General features: G+C 36.0%; 1 protein-coding gene across 2 annotated transcripts in view; it reads right to left on the reverse strand.

Annotated features, from left to right (window-relative positions):
- The window catches only part of LOC150108408 (uncharacterized), a 371,725-nt gene that overhangs the window by 67,150 nt on the left and 283,082 nt on the right, over positions 1-21,493 (reverse strand). For both annotated transcript variants that reach the window (XM_090390757.1, XM_090390758.1), the window contains one exon: positions 5,521-5,597. In XM_090390757.1, coding sequence (XP_090246883.1) covers positions 5,521-5,597 — 77 coding nt within the window. The remainder of the gene's footprint in view (positions 1-5,520; positions 5,598-21,493) is intronic.

Below are 21,493 nucleotides of genomic sequence, written 5' to 3' on the forward strand. Positions count from 1 at the left end.
GTAAGATCGCTCTCAGTTAAGGCGAAGGTAGGTTTCGGTTCACTGAAAAAATTATATTTTATAGTTAGCCTATTTTTGTTTTATTTTGTAGTTAGCCTATTTCTATTTTATTTTGTAGTTAGCTTATTCTATTTTATTTTGTAACTAGCCTATAAACAACGAGTGTTTTAAGTTACGTTTTCTTTCTTAATCATTATAATTTCTGCATAGTCATATGATATTATAAAAACTTATAAAAATTATTATTAATATTATATGATACAAACTTATAAATACGTGTTTTATATATTATGAACTTAAAAGTTTTCATTTGACTTCTGTGTGAAATTCGTTCATGCATGCATTCCAAGTCTCTCCACTCAGTAATACAAGTTCTAAACATATTTAAAACCACTTTAACAGAAAATATAATTTGCAGCTTTAAAATTTACAGAAAAAAATTTACAGAAAAGTCATTAAATGTAAGTTTGTAATTTCACTTTATTAAATGAATTATATCAATGTCCTATTAAATAAATAGCCTAATATGTTATGTATAAGTCACCATCTATGATCATGTAATTAAATTTATAATGCACATATGCAAATGGCACATCAACAACGTCAATATTTAAAAAAAAAAAAGATGTTTGACACACCAAGATAAAAAGGTTCACCATGACTGTTATAGAATGTGAGCAAGTTGCTAAAACATGACCTTCCCTTAGTAAATCCATGTTGTTCATTGCAAAGTAGAGATTCACTGTCAACCCATTTCTGAATGCGGACCCTAACCAATTTTTCCAAAATCTTCACCACCACTCCTGAGATATTAATTGGTCGATAGTTGTATACATTGGTCTTTGCACCACCCTTGTGCAATGGAATTACCATGCATTCCTTCCATTCCTCCAGAATCTTCCCTGTTCTGAGACTCATATTAAACATCCTGGTCAAAGGAATGGCCAGTTCAGCATAACACTCTTTTAGCACATGTGCTGATATTCCATTAGTCCCTATTGCCGAATTCTTATTCAGTTTGTGCAACAGCTCTAATACCTCGGCCTCACACACCTGCGTTTCTTCATCTACTGAAGAGGAAACAGTGAGCTCAATGTTGCGTTCACCAGGTTGATAGCTTTTAACAAAATGGGCACTCATTAACTGAACAACCTCTTCTGCATCGGTAACCCTCATGCCATCTGGATTTAGAAGAGTTATTCTTTCATATTCATTCTTTCTTTTACTTGCAGCATATCGATAGAATTCTTGTGGGTTGTCTTTACCATGCAGAGCCAGATTCTTTTCATAATAAAACAGTCACGCCTGTTGTGCTTTCCGTACAACAGTTGTGACTATTCTAGCCTGCTGCTTATAACGTTCATAATGGACGTCATCCTTATACAAACGGTATTTCTTCGACATCGTCCTTTTCTTATGAATCTCTTGCTTAATAAGATTACACATCCATTTGACTCCTACTCTATTTATTCTTCAAACTCTCGGGACACATTCTGATATCGCTTCATTTAAGTATTATTTAAATGCTTCCCATGCACTGTTGATATTCTTTCCATCCAGCAACCGATCCCATTCTACTGAACTCAGTATACTCCTCAGTTGGTCATAATTTCCTGCTTTGTATTTCAACATGTAACCTTTTCTGAATGAAACATTTATAAACTTAGGGTCATTATCTGGAGTATACACATATATACAAAGAAACAAGCTGAACTACAATCTACATGGTATGCTAAAGTTACTGATCAATCGGTAACTATTAGATGCTATTAGGTTACAAAATTAAATTAAGCTGGAGAGCAACATGTTCACACACAAAAAAAAATTACTTATATAAGTATACATATAAATTACAACCAACCAATATGGATGGTGGCCAATATGGATGGTGGCTGAAAAATTGCTTAGAGTCCTACAGTCAGGGTTTGCTGGAAAACTAAGTGGGCTGAATGTATGCCATCCAAATTCTTGGGATTTTTATGACACAATTATTGTCAAGATTAGGGTGGTTAATCAAAATTTCACAGGTTTCTTTAAATTTCTGTTCATACTTCATACCAGATTTTTGTATGATGTAAAGAACAATTACTTTTCCAGTCAATTTAGTACAGGACATTAAGAGTGTGATCTGAGAGGCCTGCTTCACTAAAATTGTTAAATTTGGGATTTAACCGAACAAACTGTATTCCTATTGGCTTAAACCAATATAGAAAATGATGATACACCATGACAAAATTTCATGCCGGCTGGGATGTCGCCGGGTTAAACAAGCCCCCCCCCCCCACTGTTTTCACCAGGGAACCAGAGCGAACAGCGAAAAGTCAGCTACTAGAACAAATCTGAAAACACTTCCCAACTCAACATCACCAGAGTTAAAGATTGATACTATCAACATAAGAAGCCTAAATGGCAAAGAAATGGAGCTAGCTGAAGAATTAGATAAGTACCATATCGACATAATAGGGGTGACTGAAACAAAAAAGACAAAACTGGTGAGATCTTTCTGAGCAATAAATACAAAATGTTATATTCAGGAAATGACAATCAAGAAGGAAAAGAAGATGTAGCCATAGTATTCAACACAAAATACAAGGCTAATCTTCTTGAATGGCAGGCAGTCTCAAGTAGAGTGATGTGGGCAAATATCAGAATGGGGAATTGGACAATGAGACTTATTTGTGCTTATGGTCCCACAGAAGGTTCTACTAAGTTAGAAGTGGAGGAATTTTTTGATGCTTTAGAAAAAGCAACTGACACAATGAAAAAGGAAAAGTTGGTCTTTGTGGGGGATCTAAATAGCAGAGTAAGAAATGATTGTCAGACATACAAAAATATTTCGGGAAAATTTGGAGAAAAGAGCAAAGCTAATAATAGCAAATGCCTGTTGGATTTCTGCTCAGGACATGGACTAGTTATTACTAACACCATGTTCCAACATAAAAATGTGCACAAATTCACATGGAGAGAAGAGGCAAGGAATAAGAAAAAGTCTCATTGACTATGTTATTGTTGATAGTGATGTTTTCTCCCTGGTGCAGGACACCAGAGTGTACAGAGGATTTGAAATTGGAAGTGATCACTATTTCGTCTTGAGCAGGATAAAATTGACATATTGAAAAGAATAACATGTAAGAAAGTTTTAAAGCAAATAAAAGTTGAGCAGCTCTCAGATGTGAACTGTAGACTAAAATACACAAAGATTATAGAAGAAAAAATGAAAGGGTTTGAGAACAGGAACCAAACTTTGGAGATTCAGTGGCAATCCTTGAAGAAAACCCTGATTGATTCAGCCAGAGAGGCATGTGGTGAGGTTGTCTGCAAGGATAGAAAAATCAGAACTACATGGAGGACACAGGAAGTTAAAGAGGCAGCGAAGGAAAAGAAGAAAGCATATCAAAAGTTCCTGGCAAATAAGTCAGCTTGTGCTCTTAGAGAATATAGAGACAAATGTAAGAAAGCTAAACACTCTGTAAAACTAGCTAAACAAAAGTCATGGGAGGACTTTGGCAAGAACATAGAATATAAATATCAAGAAGGTGGTAAGATATTGTGGAGATTGTTGAAGAAGCTTATAAATGGAGGAAAGAGTGCTATAAATGGAGTTAGAGATGATAAAGGTGAAATGAAAATGGGAGAAAAAGATATCCTTGAAGTATGGAGTAATTACTTCGAAAAATTGCTAAATGAAACAAGCAGTGTTAGCACTGTGGTAAAAAAACACTTAACAGGCATACAGTCAGGAATATATATCCATACTTGAAGCAGAAAGAGCTATCAAAGGCTTGAAATGTGGAAAAACAGCAGAAGTAGATGATATTCAACCAGAAATGCTGAAGTATGGTGGTATAAAAGTCTTACAGTGGCTGCACTGCATAGTTCAAAAGGCCTGGACAGAGGGAGGAATTCCTGATGATTGGAGTAGAGCTCTAATAGTACCCATATACAAAAAGGGAAATAAAACTGAATGCGGGAATTACAGAGTATTTCCCTACTGAGTGTTACTGGCAAGATCTATGAAAGTATACTTGAGAAACTGTGGAGAAGAATTGTGGATGAAAAGCTTGGTGAAGAACAAGCTGGATTCAGGCCAAATAGAGGCTGTAAGGATCAGATCTTCACTTTACAACAAATAGTTGAGGAAGCACGGGAATATAACAAAGATCTGTATTTAAGTTTTATCAATCTGGAAAAGGCATATGACAAGGTACCAAGAGAGAAGCTGTTCAATATGCTGCAGTTATATGGTGTCAATGGGGCATTATATCAAGCAATACTTAGTCTTAATTTGAGTTGTAAGTCAGCAGTTAGAATTGAACAGGAAGATGGTTTAATGTTAAATCTGGTGTTAGACAAGGATGTACATTATCCCCCTCTGTTATTCATTATCAATATGGATCACATTATGAAGGAAAGTGGTATTAAACATGATATCAGAATTGGAGATGTTAATGTGAGCTCTTTGCTTTATGTGGACGATGTTATACTTCTAAATAAATCCGCTACAAGTTTTCCTGACTAAATCGAATAACTGTTGTAATAGATATGGTATGAAGGTCAGCATTAGAAAGACAAAGACAACAAAAATAGGTAGAATTGTTGAAAATGTCAACTGTGTTGTGAACGGGGAACCTGTAGAACAAGTAAAACACTTCAGCTACTTAGACACGATTTTTACTGAAGATGGTAAATTAAATATGGAAATAGACAGCAGAATCAACAAAGCTGGTATGGTAAGCAGTCAATTGAATAAATTCATATGGAATAAGAGAGAAATTAGTCGGAACACTAAATTAGCTGTATAAAAGACAGTGTTCAAACCAGTTTTAGCTTATGGATCTGAGAGCTGGGTCAGAAGTAAAACACCTGACCAAAGACTAGAGACCGCAGATATGAGAGTCCTGAGAAAGATTTTTTATTTTGGTTTAACCAATAAGAATACAATTTGGTCGGCTAAATCCCAAATTGCCAGCCCATCCTCGTTCGTTCAGTATCCAGGTAGATACCCAACAGGGTGCACCACGAGAAGGTGAGGATTGGACATTAGGTCAGAAGCCTTGGTCGGTTCTCCGCATCCCTTTAAAGGCTAAGTGGAGGTTGAAAACATTCATTTATAAATACAATCTCTAAATGTGGATGAAATTATCATGTTAATAAAAATTAATTTTTTGTTCTGTTTTGTTTTTAGTGGCAAGGCACACCTATAATTAGCTCATCTACGTTTACTTACATTCCCATTCTTAAAATCAAACTTTATATTCCACTATAACAAATTATTATTTATTTGGTCTCTACAAATCTACAGTGACAGGTGACTTATAATTAGTATTTATTAACATCACTATTATATATTTGTGTATGCTGTACAGACACAAAAAGAGGAAACACATGCTAGGTGCCATTACTAAAAAGCACCAATGACACCAAGATATTCCAAAAGTACACAGACTAATCCAAAATTTAATTTGACTAAATATATATAAAATAAATATATGATCTAGTAACTTATAAAGATATACATACATTTTTGTGGAACCAGATGTACTTGTGCCACCACCAAACTTGAAAGTAATTTTTGGAATACCATTATCTTCTTTCACCTTCAAAGAAAGGCAACACAACATTTAAGCATTTCACCAAATGGATTAAAAGGTTCTTAATGAAAAATGTCGTTTCAACAAGTAAAATGCTTATTAATCAAAAATCCACATTATAAAAACCTTGAATATTTATATTCTAGGTTTTTTTTAATTGATAATATATAATAAATAAATAAATAAATGATCCAACATAAAACATACATATATATAGTAGACCCTCCCACATGAGTTCTCGTGAGAACTCATTTCCATAGGCAGTTCAACATAAACTCTCTCTTGACAAAGAATTCCATGTTGGCATGAAATGAGCTTGCATTCTTCTTGGAAATACAGTTTACAATATCACATTGAAATGGCCACCAAACTAAAACATGGCACATAGGGTGTGAGTAGGGGAGTGAGAGGCAGGTTTTTTTTGTGCAGAGTTGTGAGTGATTGGAATGCCTTGCCTGAGAGTGTGGTGTCTGCAAGGAGTTTGAATGTGTTTAAGACACGGTATGATGAGATGCGTGTGAGATAAAAGGACCTCCTAGATGAGTCTTTGACTCCATGAGGTCTTGTTTAATAATAATAATAATAATAATAATAATAATAATAATAAATAATGAAGTGATAATGAAACACATTTATTAATTAAGCAAAACTGGAAATGTCCCAGCAGTTTTTTTTTTCACGAAACTAAGGAGTCTTTTTTTTTTTTTTTTTAATTTCTCAATAAATTTTCCTGCAAGTTTCATAGTCTTACTGACTTACTGATAGTGCTTGCAGCCTTGCCTTGAATTCTTATGTTATTCTAGCTAGCCGACTTCATAAAGTTGTCCAACCAACCCTTGCCTGCACTAAAAGTCTCTTCCCAAAATCTCTGCCATGTCAGTTCCTCAGCATAAAAGACTTCCCCAAAACTGTTGCTTGGTTTAACAATATATAAAAAGTTTGAGTCTAATGACTGATTCATGCAATTAACACTTTTAGACTTTGTGAATTAAGCCTATTCCCCCCCCCCTCCCCACTAATAGTAGTTGATTGCATTGACCCAGCACTTTTTGCCTTATCCAAATTTTTTTTGTTTATTTTTTAATATAGTGGTTATTGTAAAGTGAGAGAACTTGGAAGCAAGCTCCATTATTTTCATTCCACAAAAATAGGCAAAGCAGCCAACATGCAGACATAATACACAAAATCTAATAATATATACAAAATCTTGGCAGGCTGATTTGAACAGATTAGTTATATAAACATAACATCCAGGTTTTGGGAAAAAAAGAGCAAAGCTAATAATAATGGTAACTACCTGCTGGATTTCTGTTCATGATGTGGAGTAATCATTACTAATACAATAACATAAAATGTGCACAAATTCACATGGAGAAAAGACACAACAAATAAGAAAAAAAATAAATGTTGAAAGTTTTTTCACTCAGTTTAATCCTTTATCCAAGTGTAAGCAAACAAGTTTGTGCCTAAACTATTTTCAGGACTGGGGAAACTCGTATAAAGAAGCTAGGACTTCATCATTTGCTATCCCATAAGGTAAAGCACATAGTCATGCGAACATGTATAGTGCTATCCTTGTGCTATAGCACATATCCTTGTGGACATATCATAGCACTATACATGTCCTTGTGGACATGTATAGTGCTATGATCGATGCTATGAGTTAAGGTCGAAAGTGACCCTTCCCACAGCATAGCACTATACATGTCCTTGTGGACATGTATAGTGCTATGCTATGGGAAGAGTCACTACCCAGACCACTTTCGACCTTTACTGAGGTCATGTGTTTAGTGAGGCAACTCGTGGTAAAGGTGGTATAAGTTTTGATCACTTGCCTAGTACCTTTTGGCAACTGGTATATGGTCATATGACTTCTGCATTACTTCTACCTTAGTATCACCACCTCTGGGTCTAGATCCCACTGACGAGACCTCAATAAAGGTTGAAACCGGTCTGGGTAGTGACCCATCCCATAATGCATAGCGCTATACATGTCTGCAAGGAGATGTGCTTTGGATTATGGAATACTAAGGCAAGCGGTGTGAAGTCTTAGCTTCTTTATACGAGTTGTCCCCATCCTGAAAATAGTTCAGACGTAAACTTGTTTGCTTACACCTGGATAAAGGATTAAACCAAGTATATAGTTTCTTGGTATCTTTAATTTAAAAGAAATAAATATTGTTAATAGTGATGTCTTCATGCTGGTTCAGAACACAAGTATACAGAGAATTTGAAATAGGTAAGTAGTGATCACCAATTTTAGGTAAGTAGTGATCAGCAAAATAAAACTGAATATCATATTATAAAGAAAAGTGTTTAAGAAAGTTTTAGAAGGAATCAAAATTGAATAGACTTTCAGAGGTAAACTGCAGACTCAAATACACAAATATTATTCAAGAAAAAATAAGTTTGAAAATAAAAACAAAATCTCTGGAGATTTAGTGGCAGACCCTGGAAAAAAAAAGATTGATTCAGTCAGAGAGGTATGAAGCAAGGTTCTACAAGAACAGAAAAAGCAGAACTTCATGTAGACTCAGGAAATGAAAGTCTGTCAAGAAAAAATGAAAGTATCAAAAGTTCTTGGCAAGAGAGAGTCATGCATATGTTCTGAGAGAATATAGAAAAAAACTGTAAGAAAGCAAAGCAGTTCTAAAGTAATTGAATGAAATTCAGAGGAAGATTTTGCTATTAATACAGAAGATAAATATCAGGAAAGTGAAAAAATGTTCTGGACGCTATTGGGAACATTTAGAGGATGAAAGAGTATCATCGTAAAAGGAAGAATCAGAGATGATAATGGTGACCAAAAAAGATGAAGAAAAAGAAATTCTAGATTTTCAGAGTAATTATGTTGAAAAACTGCTAAATGAAACAAGCAACATGATAGGAAATATTCAAGAGAATGAAGTCAGGAGTACCTATCAATATTCGAGGTAGAAAAAGCCATAAAAAACCTGAAACATGGAAATTCAACTGGAGTAAATAATATTTATCAAGATATGTTCAAATACAGGGGTATAAAAGTTTCACAGTGGCTACACTGCATAATTCAGAATCTGATGGGAGTGTCAAATTCCAAATGACTGGAGTAAAGCTCACATAATCCCCATCTATTAAAAAAAAAAAAAAAAAAAAAAAAAAATTAGGGGGGGGGGGGATAAAAGTAAATGTGAGAATTAAAGAGGAATTTCCTTACTGAGTGCTTCTAGTAAGATTTCTGCAAGGATACTTGAGAAAAAAGTTAAGAAAAATTGTGGCAGAAAAGCTTAGAGAAGAACAAGCTAGGTTCATGGCAAACAGAGGTTGAGAGGATCAGATTTTCACTCTAAGACAAGTAGTTGAGAAAACATCAGAATATAACAGGGATCTGTTATGTAGATCTGGAAAAGGCATATGACAAGTTACTTAAGAGAAAAACTGTTCAGAACACTACAATTAGATTGTAAAAAGTGTAAATGTGACATTACATGATAAAGCAATACATACCGGTATTTACTTGAACATAACTCGCATCCCTGATTTTACTTTACAAAAAAAGAAATTTAAAAGTTTTGTAAATACCTCACACATGAAGAAAAGTTTTTGAACCCATTCACGTCGAGGCGAAAGTAACTCACTCGGTGCGGTAAACAACACACCCTCCCCAACAGCCACTAAACTGCAGACTCAAGAAAAACAAGTAGTTTTATTTTATCACTGAATAAGGTACAGAGACGTTTGCAGCCTGTGTAATATATCTGTCAACAAGCAATTAGAGACAAGTGGGATAAAAACGGCACTAACTAATGAATCATATGTCTTCTCCCACAGAAACTGTGCTGTATAGGCTGAAGCGAAACCATATGTTGTACCACCAAACACAGTATCTAATTAAAAACTATTGTCCAAATTTTCAATTACACGAAATTAATGTTTCTTTGATTGTAGTCAAATTTTCAATTTCATTAAAACAGATCGCAAAAGGCTAACTTCAAATAAAATTCTACCGTGAAATTAAACTAACATACCGTATAATGCATGTAAGAGTCTGCCCACCGGCCTAATGCGGAAGTGGTACACAAACTAGCAACAATAAAATTCAACCAAAGGGTTGAAACTTTGTTTCAACCCTTTGGTTGAATTTTATTGCTGCAAACCAGTGAGTTGAGCCCACTCGCACGACACAGAAGCAGTATACGAATGGTAATGAGAAGTGCCATCAGAACGATAAATGGGCAAAACACCACTCTGATGTGAATGTGTTAAAACTAAGAAATATATAGTGAATGTTGTTATGGCAGTTTCAGATATTATGGAATTCGGTTAAAGAGAATCAGCATTTCAACTCAACAATTGCCGGCTTGCTTTTGTCATTGACTCATGCGATCTTTTGTTAATAACACACCAATCATATACACGTCTTCAGAGCTGCTGAAGCTCTAATGGCCTATCACTGTTGTTCGTATCGTATTCTGCTTTGACTTCTCATTAGTCATTCGTGAAGCATTGTTCATTACGTATCTCAAGTCTTATAAATTACTGGTAATTTTTGCTTGAAATATGCATTTCAAGTTTGAAACAGCATTTCAACTCAACAATTGCCGGCTTGCTTTTGTCATTGACTCATGCGATCTTTTGTTAATAACACACCAATCATATACACGTCTTCAGAGCTGCTGAAGCTCTAATGGCCTATCACTGTTGTTCGTATCGTACTCTGCTATGACTTCTCATTAGTCATTCGTGAAGCACTGTTCATTACGTATCTCAAGTCTTATAAATTACTGGTAATTTTGGCTTGAAATATGGAGAAACGTTCAAGTTACAGTGCTGGTTTTAAACTCCAAGTTATCGATTTTGCAGAAATTATGGCAATTGAGCAGCTCATGAATTTAATGTGTCATACTGGAGTAAAAAGAAACCTGCATTAGAAAGTACCAATAAGTCAAGAAAAGCATCTAGGACCTAAAAGTGGAAAGTTTCCTTAATTGGAGGAGGAAGAGTTACTTCAATATGCATTAGGTGTGCGTAAAATGATGGTTGCTGTGTTTTGCATGAAATATTACATTTCAAAGCACATGAGTTAGCTACAAAACAAGGCATCTGTTGCACAGATCCGAAGGTGAGCTGAGGTTGAATCGCAAGATTCATGAAGAGGAACATCTTTCCCTTCATCAAAGGACATCCTTTTGCCAAAGAATGTAAAAGATCTCAAGGATAAAGTGATGGATTTTCATTGCTATGTGATTCAACATAGGAAAGGCAATAACTATATGTTATAACAAACAGCCAATGCCGATCAAACACCCCTCAATTTCGACATGCCGCACCAAACAACAATAGCAGAAAACTGTGAAAAAATGCATAACTGGAAGTGAAAAACAGCAATGCACGATCATGCTCGCAAAGTGATGGATTTTCATTGCTATGTGATTCAACATAGGAAAGGCAATAACTATATGTTATAACAAACAGCCAATGCTGATCAAACACCCCTCAATTTCGACATGCCGCACCAAACAACAATAGCAGAAAACTGTGAAAAAATGCATAACTGGAAGTGAAAAACAGCAATGCACGATCATGCTCGCAATTACTGCAGATGGAAGAAAGTTGCCTCCTTACATAATATTCAAAAGGAAAACAATGCAGAAGGAGAAATTTTCACCCAGAATTCATGTAAGAGTCCAAGAAAAGATGGATGGACACTACATTGGTTTGAGATTATATTAGAACAGTTTGGGACAAATGGCCAAGGACCTTTGTTAAACCTTGATAAATGGGAATCCTAAAGAATTCCACATCTATCATCATTTAACAAGATAGAAAAATAAGATACTAAATTTTATGTAAGAAAATGCTTGCTTCTAAGTATGTACTATATACATGTGATATAATATAAAATTATGTTAGCATAAAGAAAAGAGATTGTAAGTTGTTAGAGGAAATAATAATTTTTTGATTGTGCAAGACCATTAATACTGTATAAATTGAACAAAGATTTACTAAAATTTGTAATACTTGTCTGAGGAATGACTTGCATAAAATGTTGGGAACAAATGTTCAAAGGCACACCAACAGAAGGAGAGGTGGCAGGCATGGCACGTGCTCATGGCACGTGGCAGAGCATGGTCAGAAGAAAATCAAAAACAAACAGTATGAAGTGAAACCCACGTGGGTGAAGTGCTATGCAATGGGTGAGTTACGAAGGTTACAGTATTTACCAGTTACCAGTAGGGGAGATAGAAATAAAAGGGTTAGGACCCCCCCGTCTCGTACATTTTTTCTTCCCTTGGCTGGTGGTCGGAGGTCATCTGGCAGATAGAAGAGCTCGGACTAGTAACAGCAGTAAGCTATGTACAGAGTCTGGTGAATGATAGAAAATGCCGTCCAAGTGCTGGCAACATTATAAGCTCCTGATCGTATGATGAACGAGTACATCTCCGCTTGTGTATCTGCAGTCCCAGTCCTTGGAAACACTCAGCGTCTAGGTAGCAGACATCGTGAAGGAGAAATCGCCTAAGGCCACAGTTATGCCTGGAACAAGTCAGTCATGCCAGAATCGTGTGAAATTACAGAATGATTGGAGAATCCAAGGTACCTCACCGACTAAGTGAACAAGAAGATCGACCGAAGGAAGACAGTCCAAATTGACGGAACAAGTATGAAAAGCCTTAGTGTATGGTAACATTAAAATTTCCTTTGTCTATGTTATGTGTGTAACTTACTATGGTGTTAAGTCAAGTGAAATTAAGAGACATTAAGGATCGAGGACCTTGATTTATTTAGAACATGACTGTAGCATGTTAACATTAGAAAGTACAGTGAGTTAGCTCATATACAGGTTAATTTAATGTGTATGCTTTAGAGAAAGCTGAGAAGAATTAGTCTGAGTAACAAGATATATAATGAATGTTTAATGAGAAAATATTACTCTAGAATAACCTTCTTTGTGAATGATTTACTAGGAATGATGTTTTTTGATACTCTTGTTTCATTAAGCCACTAGAGGGATATATAGTATGTAGTGTCTGAGGATAGCTCCTGACCAGATAAGTGATATTTTGAGTAAAAATTAATGAATTTGCATAGTATTTACATAGTATTCTTTACTTTAGTATTTTAACGTGTCTGGGTAATTTTTGTCTGTTTTTTGAGTATTTTAATAGTAAAGTGATAGATCGATTATCTGTGTACATGGCTCCCATAAAGAGGAATACAAAGATGGCGTCCAGGTCGCCATATTTGTCTGAAAATCTTAACGTAAAAGACTTGATTCAGTGTACCGTTTGCGAAAGTATCATAGGAGAGTGGTTGGTGTCTGGTTAAACAATGATTGTGGAGTGAATCTGTGCAAAAAGTTTAAAGAATGTGAGGATTTAAAGAGTGTTTCAGGTCGTGTGAGTGATAACATTGTCGAAAGTAAGAATCTAGATAACAGCGATATTCGAGGTATGAATGAGAATATTTGCGAGGTAGTACCTGATATCTGTGAGAGAGTGGCATTGTAAGAGAGAATGAAGTTAAGCATACAGAACGATTGAATGAATCATCGGAAAATAAAATCGATGAGTGAAATAGCTCTATTACGCAGAGCGATACATGGAGTAAACCAGCAACTGGAATGTTGGCAAAAATCTTTAACAAGCGTACTGACTAATAATCGGCAAAAGTATGATAGAAAAAATAAGGGTATGATAGTGAGTGTAAACAAAATGAAAGAGCGTGTGTTGTATGGAGATTCCCTAGTAAGAGATGTTAGTTGAGAGTTTAACAAAATCGTACCAACACGGTGCAACCGTAAAGAATGTAAGCGAGTCAATTAAAATGCAAAATCAGCAGGTGAAGGAATTGATAGTGGTAGCGGGTACAAATGATTTGAAAGGAAACAAAAAGGCTATGAGTGAGGATGTGAAGAAATTGCTTGAGGTAGCAAAAGAAAAGAGTGAGAGAGTTAGGATGGTGAGTCTGTTGCCACGGCATGACAGTGAAGAGTATAGAAGGAGGGCCATAATTGCTAATGACTTTATGCGTGAATTATGTTTGATGAGTGGTGTGGAATTTATGGATGTGTGGAATGAGTTCGATGGGCGAAAGGATTTATATAAAATGGATGGATTACATATGAATGGATTTGGTGTGCGGAGACTTGAAAAGGTGTTGTCGAATGTGGTGGAAGTGAATATACAGAACCAGGGAAACTAGAGTTATTAAGGGGGGAAAGTAGATATACAGATTTTAGGGAGACAGTTGAGTGTGTGAATGTGTGTAATATGCCCAAGCGAGTAGGAAAGACCACAAATCAGAATGGGATAGTTAGCATAAGGCATCAAAATAGGGATGGGACAAATCGGCTTCTTCAGTTCATGTATACAAATGCCAGAAGTATTAGGAACAAGAAGGAAGAATTTTTGGCCTTGGTTGGCACTTCCAAACCACAGGTTATTGGCATTAGTGAAACATGGCTGACAGAAGATGACACAGCTAGTGGGATTGAATGTGAGGGGTATGGTGTGTTCAGGAGTGACAGGGAGAATAAAATGGGGGGAGGAGTTTTGTTGATGATAGCTGATGAGCTACAGCCAAGGAGAATAGAAGTGGAACCGCAGGATAGAGATAAGAGCACATTTGAGACTATTTGGTGTGACATTGAAACTAGCAGAACAAAATACAGTTACAGCTGGGTGCAGCACCCAACAAGATACAGTTGGGTGCTGCTATAGACCAGGTGATGGAATAGATGGTGGAGATAGTATGCATAAGCAAATAGAAGAAATGAGTGGAAGGAGGGTAATTATTATGGGAGATTTCAACTATGGTAACACTGATTGGAAGGAGGAGAGGACACATGGGAGGAAGGAATTGGATTTTATGCGGTTATTAAGGGAAAACTATCTGCGACAGCATGTAATGGAAAATACTAGGGGTCAGAGAGTGCTTGACCTAGTAATTGCATCTGAGAATTTGGCTATAATGAATATGACCATGTTGCCACCAATTGGTGAGAGCGATCATAAGGTCTTGACTTGGGAGGTGGCTAAAGGTGTGGAATTTACAATTAAGACAGGGTACATGTGGAATTATCAAGCTGGTAAGTATGACAAGCTAAGGAGATTGATTGGTACATTGCCATGGCATGTAAAACTGCAAGGGCTAGAAGCTGACAGTGCATGGGAGGCGGTTAAGAAGTGTTTGCATGAAGCAATGGCTGACTGTTTACCTAGAGTGCGAATAATAAATCAAGTAGGAGTGAAATGGATGAATAACACCATTAAGCTTGAGCTGCAAAAAGAGAAACAACTATGGAGGGAATTTAAGGAGAAAGGTGACCAGCAGACACATGAACAGTATAAAGCCCAGGTCGGAAGGGTAACGAGTGTGGTAATAAAAGCAAAAAAGGATTACGAAAGAACAATGGCCATGCAGGCTAAAGACAATCCTACACAGTTTTTTCGATATGTTGCAAGTAGAAGAAAAAATGTATATGGCAGAATGATTTTAAAGAATGCCGATGGTAGGGAGGTAACTGAATCAGTTGATATAGTTGAATTACTGAGTGAGCACTTTGCAAGAGTATATCATCCAGGTGGTGACATTGAAGAAATGAATGAACCAAAAGTTTATATGGGAATTGTGGTGAATGAGGTGGAGGTGAGTAGTCTATTACAAAACTTCAATGTCAATACATCTGTGGGATTGGATGGAATACCAGCTCGTGTCGTATGTGAAGCGGCTGAAGAATTGTCTACAGAATTGGCTAAAGTACCCTTGACCATTCTGTTTAATCTGAGTCTCGGGTCTGGGTTAGTCCCGAGGGGATAGAAAGAGGGGAAAATAGTTCCACTGCATAGAGGACGTTCTAAGACTGCTGTTGTAAATTACCAACCGATTATCAAATCAGGAATCGATGTAAGGTCTTGGAGAAACTAGTGAAGAGAAGAATACAGGATTGGATAGATGAAAATGGGATACTGTATGGGGGACAACATGGTTTTGTGAAGGGTAGATCATGCCTCAGTAATCTGCTCACGTTTTATAACACAGTAATGACTGAACTGGATAAGGGTAATGGGTTTTTCAGTGATTCTACTGGACCTTGCCAAGGCCTTTGATAGGATACCACATGGAACTCTAATCATTAAACTGGAGCAGATGGGGATGGATATAGGTTGGTGAGATGGATAGGATGGTGGTTGATGGAGAGATACCAGAGAGTGGTTTATTCAGGAGTAGAATCCAAAAGAAGGCTTGTGACTAGTGGTGTGCCGCAGGGTTCTGTTATTGGACCACTACTTTTCAATTTTTACATTAACGATATAGGAAAGGATCTGAGAGGAAGTGTTCACTTGTTTGCTGATAATGCAAAGTTGGGTAGAGCAATTGTGAGAGCACAGGATGTGAAAATTTTGCAGGATGATTTGGATAGCTTGGAGGACTGGGCTAAGGAAAATGGATGTCAATTTAATGTGGCAAAGTGTAAGGTTATGCATTTTGGAGTGAAAAGATTAGAAGAAGTATATCACATTGGTGGAACCGTACTCCGGGAAATTGATGAGGCCAGGGATTTGGGAGTGTTGGTGGATAGGGAGTTGAAGTTTAGGGGGAACATTGCAAAATTGGCTAAAACAGCTCATCAAATCACTTGGTTACTGAAAAATACTTTAACGAGCAGAGACAAACAAGTTATTGTTCCTCTATATCGAGCCCTGATAAGACCCCATCTGGACTGCTGTGCCCAGATATGGGTACCAGGGTTTCTTCTTGATGGGGAGGAGGTGGAGAGGATCCAGAGATGAGTGACCAAGATGGTGGTAGGTCTGTGGAATGAACCTAATGAGAACAGATTGAAGATTTGTGGGTTGCAAAAATTGGTTAATAGGCAGAAAAGGGGTGATATGATTGAGACATTCAAATTACTGAAGGGTTTCTATAAGATTAATCCAGAAGATATTTTTGAGAATAGGGCTGGTGGTAGGAGGACTAGGGGACATACATGGAAGCTGGGCAAAAATGTGGTTAACAGGGGTGTTAGAGCTAGGTTCTTTACTTGGAGAGTGGTAAATGAGTGGAATAAGCTGCCAGAGTCTGTTGTGGGTGCTATGACCGTGAATGAGTTTAATGCGAGGTATGATAGATATTGTGTGAAAGACGAATAGTTGTTCTTGACATGATGTTAGGGCCTCCCTCGATGAATCAGTCGACTCCTTGGAGTTACCCATAATAATAATAATAATAATAATAACAACAATAATAATAATTAAGGATATGTGTAATCTTATCTGATTAATATTGGAATTTAGTATGAATGTTAATTGTATTGTAAATGTGTTAATATGCTTAATAAACCTTTGCTATTTTTAAACCTAAGTGTCTGAATTCTAGAATCCGATGCACCACTTGTAAAAGGTTCGAATCTGAGCAGGTAAGAATAGGTTACATTGTGGGTCACAACTGCAAAACAATAGTCACTTGTGTACGTCTTGAAATCACTTCTTGGTTAAGATAACTTTACTTAATCTAACTGTTTTAGGTGGTGCAGCAAAAAAAATAAATATTACTAGAGCTCTATGAGAAGATATATTTCAAGAACTTTGCCAAGTTGGTTTTGGCTCGCTCTTGAGGCAATCCCTTTGTATCTTGGCGGTACCCTGTGACTCTTTAGGAAAGATCGGAAGCATAGAGCACAAAATTAACAGTTTAAGACAGGCACGGGCAACCTTTCCTAGTTTGAGGGTCAAATTATCATTCTGTCTCCGAGTCAAGGGCCGGACCAAATTATTAAATAAAATAAATTAATATTATGGATCACATTATGAAGGAAAGTGACATTAAACATGATATCAAAATTGGAGATGTTAATGTCAGTTCTTTGCTTTATGCGGACGATGTTATACTTCTAAATAAATCCGCTACAAGTCTGCAAGATTCTCTAACTAAATTGATTAACTGTTGTAATAGATATAGTATGAAGGTCAGCAATAAAAAGACAAAAACAATGAAAATAGGCAGAATCATTGAAAATGTCAACTGTGTTGTGAATGGAGAACCTGTGGAATAAGTAAAACATTTCAGCTACTTAGGCACGATTTTTACTGAAGATGGTAAATTAAATATGGAAATAGACAACAGAATCAACAAAGCTGGCAATGTAGGAAGTCGAGTGAATAAATTCATATGGAATAAAGAGAGAAATTAGTCGGAACACTAAATTAGCTGTATACAAGACAGTGTTCAAACCAGTTTTAACTTATGGATCTGAGAGCTGGGTCAGAAGGAAATCACTTGACCAAAGACTAGAGACCGCAGATATGAGAGTCCTGAGAAAGATTAGAGGCATGAACAGATGGCATCAATAGCAATATCATATTAAAAATGAGAATATTAGGAAAGAACTTGACATTGTCAGCATCCAGGAATGCATTAGCACAGCTAATCTCAGGTGGTATGATCACTTAAACAGAATGGGCGAAGAAAGATTAGCAAAACAAGTGTTCACTGCCAAGTTTGCAGGAAAACGACCCAGAGGAAGACCAAGATATAGGTGGATTGATACGGTACAAAGTGCCTTAGACGACAGAAAAATAAGATCTGGTAATGTTGGAGTCTTGACAAGTAACAGACTGATTTGGAGGAAAATTGTAGATAGGAAGTCAGTAATGATATAATTTTTTCATGTAGTACTATCATATCCTGTACACCCCTTGAGGGTACATGGCAGGAATTTGATGATGATGATGCTTTGGTATAAAGCTCTACATAAATTTTATAATATAACGAACGACATAACAATTTAATGTGAAGATTGGCCTTGCTTCAACTACGAGACTATTAACATCGACGTTAATATTACTTAAGGATAATTGCATAGAATTTTAGAGGTTTTTGTCCGTTATTCTTGTCCGAATTTTTGATTTATTGTATTTCATCCTCGAAAATAACTGTTCACACATATATATGCTGATGAAAAGAGAAATGATTTTTCTTGAAAAGGCACGTAAATTTGTATATTTTTCTTCCACCAAATAAAATTTATAAAAATCTGTCAAATCAATATTGTTAAATTGTGATTTTAGCACTAAATCCACTGGAAGCTCAATAAGTTCCATCTGTGAGTTTTTTGGCACATTATTTACATCAGCATCCATCGGATGAGCAAATATAGCGAATGTGGAGTCTTTGTTTTTGAAGTCAGAAAAAAACCTTGTATCAAATTGCTGTATTAGTGCTTTCAGTTCATCTCCATAACAATTATAAAGAATATTTTTATGAGTTGCTAGAGTAGGAAAATGATAACAATTTTTAGCTCTTATCTGACTTTCCAACAATCTTAGTTTATTACAAAAAGCTTTGACATGTCCATGCAGTTCATGAACAAACTGTACTTGTTTTTGCCATTTAAGATTCAGTTCAATTAAGTATCTGGTGACATCTACAAGGAATGCTAAATCACACACTCACTCATCATCTTTTACTTGGTTAATTGTGTTTCCTTTTATGTCCATAAAATCTGCAATGTCTTGTCTCAGATCATAAAATCGTTTTAACATTTTACCTTTACTCAACCACCTCACTTCACAATAATAATAATAAGATACATCTTTATAATCCAAAAATAGGTCTGCCAAATACTCCTTAAATTGGTGGTGATTAAGTGCACGTGACTTAATAAAGTTAATACTGGCTACTACAACATCCATAACATTTGTGAATTTAATCGATTTTGCACACAGATTTTGTTGGTGGATAATGCAGTGAAAATTTGTTAAATTTTCCGGATGGATCTGTAGTTCTATTGCTCTTTCATGAACTATTCCAATAAATCCCTTCTGTGCACCAACCATTACAGGGGGCTCCATCAGTACATATGCCAGATAATGAACTCCATTTAAGTCCAAATCTCTCGAAGACTGTGTTGACTGTTTCAAATATATCTTCACCGGTAGTTGTTCCTTTTAACGGCCGAAGCACAAATAATTCTTCTGTGATGTTGAAATCCACATCAACTCCTTGAATAAATATTGCTAGTTGTGCTGTATCGGAGGCATCGGTGCTGTCATCCAAAGCAATTGAAAATGCTTCCAATTTAGCAATCTTCTCTTTTAAACTTTTTTTGATATCATCAGCCATGATTTCTATCCGTCGGACAACAGTACATCTCGACAAACGAATATTCTCGAAGTCTTTTTCCTTTTCAGGACATATTATACTTGCAACATCTCATCCAGCAGACATTCTTTGATAAATTCTCCTTCACCAAATGACTTAGAATGCTTAGCGATTTTTTCACTTACCACAAAGCTGGCTTTGACAATGCTGTGGTGCTGCGTTCTTTGCTTGTTAAACATTTGCTGCTGGGTATCCAAGTTCTTCTTCAACTTCTGTATTTCATCTTTTCATAGTTGTCCATCAATTTTTGGGTGATCCGTATGTCTCGAAGTAAAGTGTCTCTTCAAGTTGTATTCTTTGTTGACGGATATGGATGCATTGCACAGCAAACATACAGGCAAACCTTTATTCAGAATAAAATAATAATCCTCCATCCAGTTGTCTTGAAATAGACGATTCTCTGCATTTCTTTTTTTTGCAATAACCCCTGACATTGTCCCACATTTATAAGCGATATTCAGAACTGTCAAACAAAGCTGTCTTCTACACCGCAGGCACTGAACAGAACACATTATCAAAGCAGGCACCAAACAGAACATAACATCAATGCAGGCACTGAACAAAGCACAACACCAATGCAAGTACCGAAGTGACACATTGTAACACGTTCACACAAGCCGCTAGTCAAAGTGAGAAAGAGACCTTGGTTGGAGAAAACAGTGTGATTTGTGCAAGTCATATGATATCAGCTTAATATGTTAGTAGAACACACTATGTTTTCTCCCACCGTGAATTAGACAAACTTCCAGTGGCGGCCCATACATAAGCACTGCGACACTGTAGCACCCCCAAGGAAAAAAAAAAAAAAAAAAAAAAATTTGTTTGTTTATAAATAACAATGCTTACAGCATTATATAAATGCAATACAACATGTTAAAGGTTACAGCTTATGTTTTGACATTGATTGAATAGTTAATAATTGGAATTGTTCGAGTAACACTTCAGATTATGAAACAAGTGCATTGCGATCTAACGGCGATAGTTTGCGCTTGTCATTGCACGTTACGTCATTCCCAACTGTAACTGCTCAAACAACAGTGTATTTTTAGTATGCTTACGTGCCTTATTTCTGTGAGATATGAAACGTTTATTATTGGTGCGTGTGCGTGGTGAACTATTTTTTGTAAATCTAATTTTATTTTGTTAAAATAACATATAATTATTTATTTATTATATATACAAGGCTGAATTATGATGAGTGTCACTGTTGAAAATATGAAAATAATAATATTTTTTAATTATCGTTACACAAAACAAAGCACTACGATCTAACGCCGATATTCATTTGCCTCATCGTTGCAAGTTACGTCATTAGATATCTTATGCCTGTGCTCGTTATTTCTGTGAGATATGAAACGTTTATTATTGGCGCGTGTTCGTGGTGAACTATTTTTTTGTAAATCTTATTTTATTTTGTTAAAATAACATATAATTATTTATTTATTATAGATGCAAGGCTGAATTATGAAGAGTGTCACTGTTGAAAATATGAAAAGAATTATATTTTTTCAATTATCATTACACGAAACAAATGCACTGCGATCTAACGCCGATATTCGTTTGCACTTGTCATTGCTATTGATACAAAACTTTTATTATTGGTGTTTGTTCGTGGTGAGGATGAAATATTTTTAATAAAGTAATTTTTAATATGTAAATTTATTTATTAATAAATTTGTTACTGATTAGGAAAAAAAAAATCTTTTTTTTTGTATATGCAGCATCCCCACTTGAAATTTTCACCGGCTGCCACTGCA

Source organism: Typopeltis vanoorti, chromosome 3, assembly GCF_054136105.1.
Source record: "Typopeltis vanoorti isolate ZY-2024b chromosome 3, IOZ_Tvanoo_1.0, whole genome shotgun sequence".
Taxonomy (NCBI): Eukaryota; Metazoa; Arthropoda; class Arachnida; order Uropygi; family Thelyphonidae; genus Typopeltis; species Typopeltis vanoorti.